Source organism: Pinus tabuliformis, chromosome X (assembly GCF_031772625.1).
Source record: "Pinus tabuliformis cultivar Carrire ecotype Pingquan chromosome X, CPIR1, whole genome shotgun sequence".
Lineage (NCBI taxonomy): Eukaryota > Viridiplantae > Streptophyta > Pinopsida > Pinales > Pinaceae > Pinus > Pinus tabuliformis.
Window position 1 is genome coordinate 1,356,851,764 of NC_142308.1, and position 17,543 is coordinate 1,356,869,306.

At 36.0% G+C, this 17,543-nt stretch overlaps 1 protein-coding gene and 1 pseudogene across 1 annotated transcript; both read left to right on the forward strand.

The window, feature by feature from the left end:
* The first annotated feature begins 3,131 nt into the window (after nt 1-3,131).
* On the forward strand, nt 3,132-10,240 carry LOC149145124 (sugar transport protein 7-like). The gene is made up of 5 exons (XM_089449123.1): nt 3,132-3,286; nt 5,170-5,216; nt 8,307-8,581; nt 8,958-9,571; nt 9,797-10,240. The coding sequence occupies exons 4-5, from the start codon at nt 9,257-9,259 to the stop codon at nt 10,238-10,240; spliced, it is 759 nt and encodes a 252-aa protein (XP_089305249.1). The 5' UTR covers nt 3,132-3,286; nt 5,170-5,216; nt 8,307-8,581; nt 8,958-9,256.
* LOC149145125 (sugar transport protein 7 pseudogene) lies at nt 8,324-9,239 on the forward strand (annotated as a pseudogene).
* Nucleotides 10,241-17,543: the final 7,303 nt, after the last annotated feature.

The window sequence follows — 17,543 nt, forward strand, 5'->3', positions numbered from 1 at the left end:
ACAATCCAGGCTGTGAGGAATTTTGTATTCATTATATAATGGACTATTCATAAACAGATGGCTGCGTCCATACTGTGTCCACATGAGTCTATACTTGTGATGTTTTACAAGATCATTCTTGTATCAGAGCAGTAGTTAGTTTTCTAAGTCAGTTTTGATCTGAGTATGGGAATGCCTACCTCAGCGATGATATAATCTCATATATGTATCTTGCATTGAATGTTTTTACAGGTTCCAACCCGACTCTCCATAAGATGATCCTCGAAATGATAAAGTACTTCAATCTTCCTAAATGATAAATGAAATCCTCATCTACTACAGACTTCACACTTTAGGGGGAAATCTGTTACACAAAAATATCGTCACCATGATTATTTGCAATCAGTATGGGTCTATCATCACTTGTACTGTCCTCCTAAGCAAGTCTCAGACCTCAGCTCTTCAAGTCAAGCTTTGAAAATGAGAGAAAGACATTGAAAATCAATGAAACTCTGGTTCCGCACTTTCTCTCACTGTTACCTGCGGTCCCGCACCTTCTGTTTACAAAAACTGCGGACCTGCCTACTCTGTCCCTAAAGGTGTGGGTGCGGACCCCTGTGAAAGTCAAAAAGGCGCAAGTTTATTCTAAAAAACTCACTTTGGGTTAATTCTAGATGATTCTAGAAGGAATTTTGACGTGGATTTGCCGCTCTTAGGTGGTTCATGCATCCCAAAAGAGAAGGAGCTAATCCCTTGATGAGAGGAGTTATCCCTTTGAAGGAGGGCTTTATCACTTTGAAGGAGGACCTAGTAACTTCCCTCCATTGCACTATAAATTCATGCATTAAGCTGGTTTCTAGAGATGTTAGACGCTGAACATTTTTGAGGGTAAATGCTGGTGAAATTAAGACTTCCTAGTTGAGCTTAAGAGGAGAGATCACATACCTTTTTGGCTTCATTGGGAAGAGAGTGAAACTTGTCAAAGTAGAGGAGACTTCTTGCTGGACCCTGGGAGGAGCTTGTACAGCGTCAAGGCACAGGTTGTAAAGTTCTTCTTCTTTTGAATTAATACAATCAAACTCATTTTTCTCAACAAGTATCTCATGTTATTTGTTTCATGAATTCCTTGATTTTCATGTTAAATATGTTTTATGATATTGGCTTTTCAGGTGCTATTTAATTTGTTTGCTTGTTTGTGTTTGCAGATTCGCGACAAAGGAGCTCATTTGAATCGAAGGAGCGAAGGCTTCCACAAACTTGCGTTGGACCTAAGGTAGGCCCTAAAACACTTGTTTGCCTTTGTTTATAAAAGCATATTTAGAGAAAGATAGTGTTTGATTGGTTTGCTTGTCATTAGGTCTTCTTTAGATTCTAGGAAGGTCTATCTTGTCCGCAAGATCGACTTATTCCGTGTGACAATATATATATTGTGTGGATTTATGGAATCAAAATTTGAGGTCAATCTAAACAACCATGAAGAAGTCTGAAACAAAATTTATGAAAGAATTTGATAATATTTCTCAAGTATGATTAGATGTTGTGATATCTTTGAGAATAGTTTGAATTAGAGAATCAAATCAAGGTAACATAAGAAATCTATGTGAAAGTCTCCATATCAAGATTTGAGTTACGAAGATCTACAGTCATTAGAACAAATAGAACTATGATGATGTTTGAAAACCAAAAGATTTAGGTTATCTGAGTTTGAAAGAACCATCTATGTTGTAGTGAGTATATCTCTTCATAGAATAGAACTGTAAAAAGTATAGGAAGTCAGCGACATAAACCAAGGATTTATAAACTATGACACCAAAGGTTCTCTTGATGATATTGACATATGGCAATGACATTGATGATGTTATTGGACTCTTTAATGGTGATCCAGACTCGGTGATGCCTACACTTTGATGGTGAGGATGCCTACTCCTTGATGATGATAATGTGCACTTCTTGATGATATGGAGTGAATTAATGGTGACTTGGTCAAGTTCAACTCCTTGATGATATAAGCAAGTTTATCTCCTCGAGAATGTTGAGATAATTGGTTCCTTGATGACATAGATGAGACTAGATTCGTTGATGATATGTTTTGACTTCTTATAAATGTATATTCCTTTGATGATGTAAATGTATATCTTGTTGATGATGATGATGATGTGGAGTCATTTGATGATGAATTTTTGGATGACTAGAATTAATTTGTCGACATGAAACCTTTAATTTGTTATTCACATGATTTAAAACAATAATTCACATTAATTAATAACCATTTAATCAATAAGAATATTAAAATGCAATATAATATATTTTTTTCTCTAATTTATATATTTACATATCTATTTATATAAAGATTATTTGAATCATGTGGTGAAATATTTTTGAAAAGTATAAGGTCTAAAGATCGATCTTATACATTTTTTTTTTGCTTCTAATTACTTTACATGAAATTATATTAGGGCAACTAACTAAACATATATAGCATATTAATTTTTGTTATTTATTATAATTGATATTGGCTTTTCTATTTAAAAAATACTTTATTTTAATTTTAAGGGAGACATATGTTAACTCAATATTAAACAAAGACATAATTAGACATTGTTATTTATTATAATAATAAAAAATTATTAGTGAATAAAATTTATATATATAACATTATATTCACTAACCATCTTCTATTATATATATAGTCAGTTAACTGCATGTCCTAGAAAGATTGAAAATTTAGTTAAATCATAATAGAAAGATTTAGTTAAGTGCCTCTCATCAAATGGAAAGTCAAGTCATGATGGGTAGATAGAAGTGAATTAATTAATGTGCCGTGCATTTATAAGCATGGAGATTGTTTGTCTCTTCACACGTGAAATGAGATGAATATGTTGCATGGCGACGTGAAATGAGATGAATATGTTGCATGGCGACATGGATGGATAAAGTTGCATCATTAATTGGAAATATGCGAATGTCCCATTATTATTATGGAGCATTGCATTGTTGACAAAGGTTAGCTGCATTGTGATAACAACATTGGTCGCCATCTACCAAACGTATAAGGTGCGAAATTTAATTTTATATAGATCACGTCCAGGATTCAGATCCGTGCAGGATACTTTTTGAGCCCTTCTTGAATATTCCTGGTTCTGTAGAGCCTGATGGCGGGAGGTTCTGTGCAAGCAGTGGTAGTGGGAGTGTCATACAAAAGAGCACATCAATACCATGGCCGAGTAATGCTCTATGTCATTGTTGCAAGCATTGTTGTTTCTATTGGCGAATCCATCTTTGGTTATGATATCGGGGTATCTGGTATGTATATCCACTTTAAACTTATGTGGCACCTGATGTTGATCATGTCACTACTCTAACCTGGAATTAGAATTCTCCAAGATGTCATGAAATTACTGGAAGATGTGTTCGATGCATTCAATAAACCTGTTTTCTTTATCAACCTCTGACTATACATGTGTGGATTTTGTCTATGTAGTTGCATGAGGCATGGCAACATCAATCAGATGCAATGGTTGAAATCCCAAACCCACTTGAAAGGGACCGAAACTATTAGAGATATGGAGAGATCTGTTATAGTTGTGTTGCACATAAGGAAGTCTCTCATTCTAGGTTCGTGGATGCTTGGAGTTGTACATGTGAAATATGTGCACTATCATCTTGTTGACGACTTTTGTCAGGTCATTAGTGTCGGTATGGAATGCAATCGACTTGGTGAGCCTGGTGTCCAATAGCCTCTAGAGGCTTGACTAGGATGTGCTTAGGAACCTCCTATCCCGATCTGAAATAATGTTCAAAGACATCCCAAAATGTACCCACACTCATACAAAGAAGAGTTTGGTAGTGTCCTCTACTGTGATACTCTTCTTGTAGGCCACCAATATAGCCATTTTATAAAATCTATCCACGACCACAAATTCATAGTCATTACCATTCTTGGTAGAAGGGAGGCCAGATAGGTAGTCTATGGAGACGGATTCCCGGGGTTGGCTAGGAGTAGGCAGAGGAGTGTACATACCTTGATTATTGATGGTGGGCTTGGCTATGGCATAGGTAGTGAAATATATGATATATTTTCCAACATCCTATCAAAGTTTTGGCCAATAAAATTACTTTTGGAGTATGTCCATAGTTTTCTCCACTCCAAAGTGTCTTACAACCTGACTGTAGTGTGCCTCCCAAATCAGCTTAACATTCTCTCTTGAAGGAACACAAAGGTTACCCAGGTAGCATAATAATGCATCATGGAGGTGGAAATCAAGAACTTGATTTCCATCCACTAGCATTTGGTATGTGGTGGAAAACTCTAGATCATTTTTATACAATTTTTGCCATCCAGAGGTTTTGTGGCCACAAGAGTTGACAACAGTAGTTAGTGTTGCAACTGGGGAATGACTAAGGCAATATGCAACATGGTTGGTGTTGCCTTTTGTATTTAATGCTCAAGTGGAATTGTTGTAGATATGTAGACCACTTCTGATGGAAATCATTTTGAAACTTCCCTTGTATCTGTATAAAATGAAGAGGTCAGTGATCGGTGTGGATGACCATCTCCTTCCCCTTACTTTGAGAGCACATCAGAAAGAAAACAAATTTCCTAGTCTAATATATGATCTTACTGCATTTCTTAGCAGAGATCAAAGAGATGGTGGTAGGTGAGGCTACCTTTGGTATCCTGTATAACTTATTTCCCAAAGTAATAATGACAGTGTGAGGCTTAGACTCATACACAACATGACACTTCCACAAGTATGGTTTGCCTAATAATACATCACAAACTTGAAGAGGAGAAAAATCACATAGTACCTCATCCGTTAAGGGCTTTATGCTATAGGGAAGGCAACACCTCTAGTTGACGCGGAGATCTAGTCCTTGATGAAGTCACCCGATGGTGTAAAACTGCAAGTCTGGTGTGGTCGGTAGGTCCAAATACTTCATGACCTCTACTGAAATGAGGTTCTTTTAAATCTTCTTTTCGACAATGGACTGTAGTGGAGAACCCTTCACCCACATTTGTGAGTGGCAGAGGCGCTCCCCCTCCTCTGGATCTCCAGGCTCAATCTTCTGGACCTTGGCGGTGGAAACAGTGGCGTTTCACTCCACATCAATAATTTGATTCCCTTTGTCATTTGCATTGTGGGGTTCTGACTTAAAGTTGGAACATTCATCTGACTCTGAAGCCTTTAGCTCAGCCACCAATGATTTCTTGGCTCGACACTCACTTTATGTTGTCAGTGGGGCTCTTATGGAACTCACACCACTTTCATGTGTCCTTCTTTGTCTTTATGGTGTTGTTCTATGATTGTGGCTTTGGTGGATTTTCCTAGGTCTCCCCGTCTTGGATTTGTCCCTTGTTCTGCAATTTTGGGGCAACTTTCCCTTACTTGAGGGATTCTTCAAGCAATATTTTGAAAGGATATCTTGCTCCCTCATCTTTATTTTCTTACACGATGGGAGGTCCTCGGGGTCAGTGAGGTCAATCTTGCAAAGGTTCAACCAGTTTGAGCCCTAACTCCTTATATCTCGACCTCGTTGGGGTGATGCATAGAAAGATAGAGAAAGAGAAGACTTCTCTGATACCACTGATCCAAGTTTATGAAGGAACAACATGAATATAGATATAAACAGAAATATAGATATAAAATGAAAATGTAACTTCAATTCATTAATAACAAAGTACTAAAATTTGTTACCGGCTGAATGGAAATAAACTAAGTCAGCGAATGGTAGCCTATATTTGAGAAGAGAAGTGATGGCTACATGCCTTCTCAACCATGTTACGACGAGGCGCGAAGGCCTATTTATTATTTATAAACAATGGAAAACCATAAACATCCAAAATCTTAACCCTAGGAGATGAACCACCAAACATATGTGGGCACCGTTGGGGTAAATTGGTATGTCATATTCGAGGGGTTGTAACAGGCATACAATCTCTATTTGATGTGTATCATACCTTTTTATAAATATCTATCTCAGGACTATAAATTTGAATTAAAAGCCCTTTACATAGGATATGGGTTTTCCCGTTTTCCAGAAAGACAACTTTTAGGGTGTTAAAATGACTTCGAAAGTTTAGGACCTGAAAAAATGCCAAAAATAGTAAATTGTGCTACAATTAAGGAAACTAAAAGAAACAATGGCGGGGGTCCAGGTGGAATAGGTGGATGTAAACCAATATCCACCTGGGTAATATAAAGAGAGAATTATGATGGGAAAATGGCATCTCATCATGGGTTAGTGTGATTTTTGTATGGAAGTAGCTCACAGAGAAACACACATGGAAGAGATGCAATAGTGCAAGAAGATACCATGCAATCCAAAATGTTTAGTAGAGAAAAGCTTAACTAAACACATAGATAAAACAACAATGTAGAAATGTTATAAATACGAGAACAAATAGTCAAGGGTTTTAGGGCTACTCAGAGTGGTAGATTTGACCAACTTAGAGAGGCATATCTAGCAAGTGTCTGAGAGAGACTCACTCTAATACCACTATTGGAATATGAAAATCAAAATCAAAGATAAGCATTAATGTTATTTCATTAAAGATTATACAAATAAAAATACAACATTGACTTCAAAGCCCTAATCACTCAGATTCTTCTAGAACTCAATTTGGAAAAATAACGGCATAAAAAACCAAAAATAACCACATAAAACTATATATTAAATTTTGTGTGCTATAGTTATGATTTTTCAGGCATGCTAGATAGAATCCCCAAGTCCATTTCCAGTGCTACTATTTGTGCATTTACTATGTGTTATCCATGTGAAAAAATAACAAACATATTTTAATGATATAAATATGGACCGACCTGTCACCTAACTAATAATTTATATTGTATTTTATGAAAAAATGATTTTTAAAGTGTTTGTTAAGTTGCAAAGATTGTATTTAAATGTCGGCCCAAAGGTCACACTCAAAAGGTAGGGCGAATCAATGCGAGAGAACTTTATCATTTCATAACTTTTTTCTAATCAATCAATCATGTAGGATTGAATGATAACCATTATAATCAAATCATCATAAAGAGTAATGCATTATAAAGCTACTATCACATCAATACCACATCATCACATCACAAGGGACACAAGATTTTTACGTAGAAACCAACAAGGGAGAAAACCATAAATCCTTCTTCTTATTTATCTTCAATTCATTACATATATTTGTAGGCTAAAACCTAATAGAGGAAAGTACCCCTAATAATTGCAAGCCACAAGTTACAGTAGGCTACAACCTATTTGACATACCAACCTCGAAAGAATGCAAGTAGTTGCTTACTATAGAATACAACCTTATTGAGGTTCCAACTCAATGACGAGTGGGCTCCAATATGCTTTAGTTTCCAACTTGATTGAGGTTCCAACCTGCTTTAGGTTTGATCTGATTGAGGATTCAACCTCAATGGAGGCTTCAAACTCCTTCAATTTCCTTGTGGACCTCTATTTCATATCATTTTCAAACTAGATCTATTGCCATCATATATCACTAATGTATAAGTACAATCCACAACCTATAATTTATGTCATTGTGAAGTTCACAATCACTACCACAACCTACAAGCACTGCCACCACTACATGTGGGCTTCATTCAATGAACCTATGACATATCACGTGTATTTGTGGAATACTAAATGATACCCTTAATTTGAGTACAAATTGGAAAATACCTCTAAAAAAAATTAACCCTCTACCCATACAAACCCCATAAAACTTCCCAATTTAGAAAACCCCTACTTAGATACTGTAGATATCCATTTTTCATTAACATTTTTTATACCCCTTAATAGTTTTTCATTAACCTTGAGCTCCATTTTTTATACTTGCCAATATAAAAACTGTTACCCCCTATTATATGTCGAATATAATATGTAAATTTTTCCTCAATATATATCCCCAATATGAATGCACGTGGTATGGTATTTGTCCCCAGTGAAGCTACCATGCACCAGCATTTGTCCCTAGTGAAGCTGCCATGCACCATTTTCACTGCAATCACTTTTAATGTAACCACTATCATGACTCATAAATACTGCCATAAACTATCATAAAAACAATTGTCACTAGTTTTCATAGAATAGAAGTGTGAATAGTATAAGAAGCGAGTGACATAAACCAAGGCTTTATAAACTGTGACACCAAGGGTTCTGTTGATGATATTGACATTTGAAAATGACATGGATGATGTTATTGCAATGTTTAATGGCGATCTAGACTCGGTGATGCTTACACTTTGATTATGATGATGCTTTCTCCTTGATGATGATAATGTGGAATTCTTAATGATATGAAGTTAATTAATGATGACTTGGTCAAGTTGAACGCCTTGATGGCATGCATGACCATGATACCGATTACTGCAAGTACAACAACCAAGGCCTGGCTATCTTCACCTCGTCCCTCTACGTTGCAGGCCTTGTTGCTTCGCTGGTTGCGTCTTCTATGACGAGGAAATATGGACGCAAGGCCACTATTATCAGCGGAGGTACCAGTTTCATCGTAGGCGCTTCTCTGAACGCCAGTGCCGTGAATTTGGCAATGCTCATTTTTGGGCGCATTATGCTTGGTGTCGGAATTGGCTTCGCAAATCAGGTAAATAAAATTAGCTAGATTAGGTAAATAAAATCACGTCCTATCCTCCTCGTCAAAATTAGATAGATTAGATTTACGGGTAACCAATGATTTAGTCGTTTGTCTTTGAAATTCAACTTAGAATGACTCGGGATTCCAGTTCCACGTAGAATGACTTGGGTAACCTAACCTACACAGAGGAGTTTTAGTCTCAGCTTTTAGAACGAACCAATTGGGTTTGCATTAGACTTTTTTAATAATAGTTTGTATCTGAATCATGACGTGGGAACTTTGCAGAGTTTTTTAATAGTTTGGCCGACTTGGGTGTGCAGAGTTTTTTATTAGTTTGAATTTGAATGAATTAATGGGTTGACAGAATTTTCTTTTTTTTTTCAAGGCCGTTCCTCTGTACCCGTAAGAGCTGGCTCCTCCAAAACTCCGTGGAGGACTCAATATGTTGTTCCAATTGGCCACAACCCTTGGGATTTTCACAGCAAATTTGGTTAATTACGGCACTCGGAACATAACACCGTGGGGATGGCGTCTTTCTCTGGGTTTGGCTGCTGTTCCTGCACTTTTGATGACAGTTGGAGGGATGTTCCTTCCTGAGACTCCCAACAGTCTGATAGAACGTGGCCGTCCAGGCGAAGGGAGAAGACGAGGGGCACCAAGCATGTAGATGCAGAATATCAAGATATGGTGGATGCCAGTGAATTGGCTAACGCCATCGAGCATCCATTCAGAAATATTTTTGAGAGGAGGAATCGGCCACAGCTAGTGATGGCCATCTGCATGCCCATGTTTCAGATCTTGACTGGAATCAATTCCATATTGTTCTATGCCCCTGTTCTTTTCGGCACTTTGGGCTTTGGTGCAAATGCTTCCCTCTATTCCTCCGTTTTGACCGGAGCTGTTCTTGTACTTTCCGCCCTCCTATCAATTGCAACTGTTGACAAGTGGGGGCCCAGACCCTTGCTACTTGGTGGCGGCATTATGATGATAGTATGTCAGGTATGAGAGAGGGTTCGCACGTGCGTTTTTTTTTGTTTTGCATCTGGTTTTTGTATACATCAACTAACTTTCCGTTGGTATAACCAAGGCTTCCAACATAACATGCCCATGCCATGCCCAGCAGCAGAATATGGAGAGAGTTTTGGCCTTTTTTTTTTGCGCATTCTTGCTGCTTTGCTTTCTGCTGGCTTCATCAGTAACAATATTATCTTCTTTTTATCGCAGGTTGCTGTTGGCATAGTCTTGGCCCTAAAGTTTGGAGGAGACCAACAACTATCCAAAGGATTCTCAGCGTTGTTGGTAGCAGCCATCTGTTTATTTGTGGCTGCATTTGGGTGGTTATGGGGTCCTCTTGGATGGACTGTGCCCAGTGAAATTTTCCCACTGGAAACACGCTCTGCTGGACAGGTCATAACTGTCTCTGTAAACCTCCTCTTCACATTTGCAATTGCACAATCCTTCCTATATCTTTTATGTACGTTCAAGTACGGGATTTTCCTCTTCTTTGCAGGCTGGATTTGTATCATGACTGCCTTTGTATACTTCTTCCGGCCTGAGACTAAGGGTGTACCCATTGAAGAAATGATTCTTGAATGGAGAAAGCACTGGTTTTGGAAGAAAATCGTTCCATGTATGGATGAGAAGGTGATCAAGCGGCCATATGTGTGATTGAAATCAAGAAGACTAATTTAATTTGAGAGTTTGACTCCTCTAATTTATTGTAATTTCAAAATTTATTTGAGGATTTATTTCCACAACATATCATATATCTAAAATCTCATCTACGTAGTTTTTTTTCTTTTATATATGGTAAAAATCTGCATATCCATGTAACAGTTCAGTATATTTATAAGATGATACGCATCGAAATACTTTTATATATGCACTGGTACTTTTATATTTGAGCGTCTATAAAAATACCTCTAAATATAAGTTAAGGATTAAAAATGCATGTGCCAATATGTAAAATGTGATTCATTATATAGAAATATACATATATGTGTGAGAATTGCTTTTATGCAACCATATATGTAAAATGTGATTCATTATATAGACATATAAGGATGCGCTTTCATATATGTGGGAAATGTTTCTATATATACGTAAAATATTTTGGTATTTATATTTATACGAAAGCATTTATATATATATACAATGTATATATGTAAATAAAAATATCATTTTCTACAAACACCAAAGAATTTTCATGTGTGATTGCATATATGTGCATATATAACTTCTATGTATGCACATATTTGACATATGCTATGCTTTCTCACTCATATATATATATATATATATATATATAAAGTGCTTCCATATATGTATTGTTGGCACTATATGAAAAAATGCTTTGTTTGCACTATATGAAAAATGTTTGTATATGTGCATATTTATGTACTTTCATATTTTTGCATATCTAAAAGTACATACATATCCACATATATTGAAATGTTTTCATGGAAGCACTTCTATACATATACATATGTAAAAGCACTTCTCAATCCAAATGCCAACATTCACTTAAAAAAACTTTAGATTCAAAGGAAAGTATCCATATTGCCTCGAGAGCCAGTATCCATATTACAGAGTTTTAGCAAAAATATGTAGAGTAAATTTAATGATTAGTAAAAAGTATATATTAACTATTTGTATCTAAAATTTAAATATTAATCAAATAAAATCTCTATTCAATTCTTATTATATGAATCATTTTATGTTTAAATTTTGAAACTTAATTTTTTAAAACAAAAGAAAACAAACATCTCAAAAAACAATCAAAAGATTCTCTCTTCTTGTATAATTTTCTAATCTACCATGACAACCTAGTGGGCCATCCTAAAAGTCTTAATTGAACATATAAAAAGATAAATTGAAACTCTCTTGTTCATGAAGACAATATTCATTAGTCAATTTAAATAGTTTAAAAACATGGAAATATTCCTTAATGGACATTGACTTGAATATGACTATTTATCCATATATGCTAAAAAGGTTTTAATTAAATTCTCCCTCATATTCCATGATGGGGGTGGATGATTTGGTACGTTGAGGTTTTTGGTTTTGAGCCCGCTACCCAAGTGCCTCAAGGTATAATTAAGAGGGGTCTAGAATGGGATACCCCTGACATGCATGGGATTTGAACCTTCAGGATATTAATGGCACAACATTTGGATATGGAAAGCTACGACCTATACTTTGTGCGACATAGAAGGAAGGAAATAAGAGTTCGGGAAAAACAACCTCCGAATCTAATGAAAATATGATAGGAGAATGTTTCTCTGGAATTCTTGGGTTGCAGTCTCATCCTAGATTCCATAATGAAGTTAACTCTTTTTTGTTGTATGCCTAGGGAAGTGACGTAGGAAAGGGCATAGCTTTGGAGCTATGCATTTGCAAAGGGGAAGAAAATTTTCCTAAGGAAACTGCCTTCGATGCAAAGCTAGCAATAGAAAATTATACCTTGGCTCCTAGTAGGACACACAAAGGTGGAAAGGTTGATACTTGTGTGACAATTTCAATTAATGGAGGCAATAATTCAATGCTGACTAGTTGAATGATGTATTATGTTTTAAATATTTTACGAGGAAATACAAAACTAATTCTTATGAAAAATAAAAATTCACTCATATGCAAATAATTTTATATGATTTCCATTTTTTTGAAAATAATTAAATTGCAATTATTTAAAAAATGAGATTTAATTTTGAATTTGTTAAATAAATCATGTTCCTTTTTGTTGGATTGTGCAAGCTATAATCAAATATAAGCATGAATGTTATTTCATTAAAGGTTATACAAATATAGATACAATATTTTGACCATTAGGTTCATCTTTGTTAATTTTAGGATAACAATGGTATGTTCTATGCTTAGAGAAATTTTACTTCAATTTCTTTGTTATCCTAATATCAATATCGAGTTTAGTAATCAAAGCATCGTGATAGTAAAATGCAGATAGAACATTAACAATAATAGTAGAAGACAATCCAAGACAAGAGGACACAAAATATGGCACCAACTAGTGACAAACCCCAATGTGGGGAAACCCTTGATCAATTCTTCTTATAATTCTTCAAAAGTTCAGCAGGGGGAGAGAGAGAGATAGTACAATATACAATATTCACTTGCCCAATCACAGTGAAATCTAATCACAAAAAGCCCTAACAAAAAATTCAATATTGGTCAAGAGGGCAGAATTCTTCCTTCAATCCAACTCGGTCAAACCCAGTCAACTCAGCCTCTAATAGCGAGTCAAATCAGCCCAAAAACAATTCGAAAAAGTCCAGTCAATCCTGGTAAAAAAGTCAAATCAACCTCCTGCAATTTTGGTCAACACTGGTCAATGGATGGAATAGAAAACCCTTCCCTTCTTTGCACATGGAGAGAGCTGCCTTTGAAATTCGTACCCAACCAATGAAGGAGAGAGAAGATTGTGAGTGAGTGAAGTGTCTAAATGAGGAGGAGGCACCTTGTATTTATATGAAATGTTGAGGATGAATTGAAGTGATTGTTGGTATTCTGTAACTACATTAGTTTGCTGGTCAACCTTGACAATTTGTCCATAATCAAAATAAATTCATAATTCCATTTGTACATGTCAAAATGCGATGATATTTAGATCAATCCTACACCTCTCGAAGAGAGGAATCCAATAAAAGTATGAGTTGCCTTATATGAGCTGTCCAATGCGAAGTTTGGCCCTAGTTGCCAAAATTAACACTCCCTCTCAACTAGCGAGAACTTCACCTCCCAAACTGTCTTACAATATGTACCACCCTTGTCTATGCTCAGCTGAACCATGAAGAAAGAAGAAATGATTGAATATATCATATCATTCTCCATTGACTCGAAGTAAGTCTCTAATAATACAGAGTGTGTGATATCACTCTCAACGTACCCGAAGTTAGTTTCCATTGATCCGAGATCAATGTCAACATCCTAGCGTAGGGAGTATGTTAGGTCCCTATACGACTAGTGTAAACCCTTATTGTTATTAGTACAACCCCCTTATTATATTGTTGTGCCCATGTAGTCCCCATATTGTTATTATAGTGCACCATAGAAGCCCACTGTTGTTATTATTTTGCCCTTACATTATTATTGTTATGTTGGCTCTGATTATATTATGACCCCTTAGACTCCTATATATAGAAAGGAGGTCTTGTCATTTGTATCATCCAAGAATTGTTCATTTTTGTAATGTAAAGGAGGTTGCCCCCTCGAAGAGGCTTATTTATAAGGCGTTGATCTATCTTTTATATCTTTTTGTGAGTTTGTTTCATAACATTCGGCATCAGAGCTTTGGGATTCTAGGGTTTCGCTGCTCCAAACAGGTCATTGTGGAATTTTTGCTATAACTATTTTTCTATGACGTTTCAGAAGCTAAAAAAAAACCCATTCAAAAAGAAGTTGCGTTGAACTTCAGATCCGAATTGCAGATCTTGTTGTGCTATATTTTTAGAGATATGATCTGAGGAATTTAGGGTTTTTGAAAGCTCCAGAATTTCATCTAAAACAGGTTATCATGGAATTGTCACTATAACGCTTTTGCTACAAAGTTTCAGAAGCTCAAAGAAAAACCCATTTGAGAAGAAATCGATTTGAACCTCGGCTCCGAATTTCAGAACTTGTCTCGCTATATTTTCGGATATATGTTCTAAGAAGTTAGGGTTTTTGCAGACTCCCGAATTACATCCTAAACAGGTGACCTTGGGAAAATCGTCATAACTTTCTCTTTGAGCAAAAAATTGAAATTTCGTAAAATGTTACAGAAAGAGGATGGATTGTAGTTTTCTGTGCATAGTTTTTAGATCCAAAAGTTGAAACAGTGACCCGCGGTACGCCATACAAGTTCGCTCTACTAAACCAGACTATACTTAGGTCATCATGGGAGATTTGGCATAACTCTTCACTGGAGAATCCAATTTTGATTAAATGGGTGGAATTGGAAAGAGGACACAGAGGGCTACTGCATTTCGTAATTTCAAAACTTGACAATCGTAAATTACAGAGTTACAGTCAAGATCAAGCTCCTAAAATCAGGAAAAGGCGATATGAGGAAGTTTGATGGAAAGGATCCAGTAAATTGGATACTACAAATGGAGCAATATTTTGATCTACATGGTGTACCACTGTTACGAAAGGTATGTATTGCATCTTCATATTTAGAACTGGATCAATTTTTATGGTATAAATGGCTTTGTTCTCGTAAACAACTTGTTACATGGTCAATTTTCATGGAGGAAATGATAGCACATTATGAGGGTACAAAGAGCAACACCTTCTTTAAAGCAACACCACAACAATTGAAAGAAAAAAGAGAAAAAGGGCTTTGCTACAAAGTGGAAAGCAAAATTATGGTAACAAGGAAGTATACCCCTCACAACTATAAAGATGGAAGTGTTGTTTCTCCTAGTCTTCCACAACCTACAAGGGTTACAGCACAACAATTGGAAGAAAAAAGAGAAAAGGGGCTTTGTTACAATTGTGATAACAAATACATTAAAGGTCATAAGTGTGTTGAGAAGAAATTATTTTACATTGATTGTGGAGAGGAGGAAGAAAAGGATCAAGAAACATCAAAAGAAGAGTATATACACCAGGAACCAACCCCAGAGAAAGAAGAAATGAATCTGACCATATCTTGTAAAGCATTGGAGAGATTTACCACTTCTAAAACTCTCAAGATAGAGCGACATATCAAGAAGAAAAAGGTTCAAGAAGTGAAAGATCACATCGAGAAAGAAGAAATGAATCCGACCATATCTTGTAATGCATTGGACGGAATTACCACTCCTCAAACTATCAATATAGAAGGACATATCAAGAAGAAAAATGTTCAAGAATTGAAAGATCACATCGAGTCTCAAGAAATCAATCTGACCATATCTTGTAATGCATTGGAAGAAATTATCACTCCTCAAACTATCAAGATAGAAGGACATATTAAGAAGAAAAAGGTAAGAGTCTTGATTGATTCGGGTAGTACCCATAATTTTATTGATTGTAAGATAGCCAAGGAATTGAATTGCTTCCTATATCTAGCACTGGAGTGTCAAGTGATGGTTGCAAGTGGAGGAACCATAAATTTCTCTAGAAAGTGCCATAATATCAAGCTATCCATGGGAGAATATGTATTGAATATCCCAATGCTTTCCATTCCAATGGGTGGTGTTGATGTTTTACTAGGAGTCCAATGGCTATAATCTTTGGGCACGATAGCTTTTAATTTTCAAGAACTTTTCTTGAACTTTTTTTGGGAAGGAAAGGAAGTTGAACTGAGGAGTATCGAAGGAAAACCTAGAAAGATAATCAACTCTAACAACATGACAAAGCTTCTAAATAAAGAACAACGGGGTGTAATTGCACAAATATGTTAACTAGAGGAAACTGACTTCTGCTTCTTGCTCATCCATGATATCAAAGCAGAACCTAGAGAGAAGCAACAACCAGATGTGCTTTTACGATCCACCACACTTCCAGCCTAGTCTACATCAGAGTAACCATGGAACATCACATTCCCAGCAGTGTATCTAAGTCCATAATTGATTGTGCCCCGAAGATATCTCAAGAGATTCTTGGCAGCAATCCAATGTATGTGATGAGGCTTGACAATAAAATAACTCAATGTATTCACTGCAAAACATATGTCTGGATGCGAGTTCACCAAGAACATCAGGGCCCCACGAGTTGACGATACTTAGAAGGATTTCCCAAATTGGGCCCAACATCACTTTCCTAGGTCTCTCAATCTTCTATTTGTCCTTTGTTTTGTAGTTTGGGGGCACCTTTCCCTTACTTCAGATTTGCGGGTCCAAAGTCTCGCTCCTAGAAATGGCTTCGAAAGTTCAGGACCCAAAAATACTGCCAAAGTTAGTAAATTGTGCTACAATTCAGGAAAGTAGAAGAAACGATGGTGGGGGTCCAAGTGGATTAGGTGGATGGAAACCAATATCCACCTGGGTAATATAAAGAGAGAATGACGATGGGAAAAGGGCATCTCGTCATGGGTTAGTGCGATTCTTGCATGGAGGTACATCACAGTGAAATACGCATGGAAGAGATAAAATAGTGCAAGAAGATACCATGCAATCCAAAATGTTTAGTAGAGAAAAGCTTAACTAAACACATAGATAAAAACAACAATGTACAAATGTTAGAAATATGAGAACAAATAGCCAAGGGTTTCAGGGCTACTCAGAGTGGTAGATCTGGCAAACTTAGAGAGGCATATATGGCAAGTGTCTAATAGAGATTTTCTTTAATACCACTATTGGAATATGAAACTCAAAATCAAAGATAAGCATTAATGTTATTTCATTAAATATTGTACAAATATAAATACAATATTCTGATCATTTGATTCATCTTTCAAGAACCCTTAGATTCCCTTTGATGGTTGACATTCCACATCATAACCTTATTGGATTAGGTGTCCAACACCTTTACTAATTTCAAATTCCAAACCCTTGGTTTCTAACATATGAAATTGGAAAAATTCTCAGTATAAAATGGGATTATTATTAAAATTCTAATACTTTATATTGTATTTTATGAAATTTTTATTTTTAAAGTGTTTGTTAAGTAGAAAAGAATGTATTTAAATGTGTGCCCAAAGGTCAGACTCAAAATGGAAGGTGAATCGATGCGAGAGAAATTTTATCATTTCCTAAATTTTTCCAATCAAACAATCATGTAGGATTGAATGATAACCATAATCATCAAATCATCATAAAGAGTAATGCATTATAAAGCTTCCGTCACATCAATAACACATCATTACATCACAAGGGACACATGAATTTTACGTGGAAACCCATAAAGGAGAAAACCATCCATCCTTCTTCTTATTTATCTTCAATTCATTACATATATTTGTAGGCTACGATGCGAGGGAGGAAAGTACCCCCAATAAATGCAAACTACCACTTGGAGTAGGCTACAACCTAATTAAGGTACAAACCTCAAA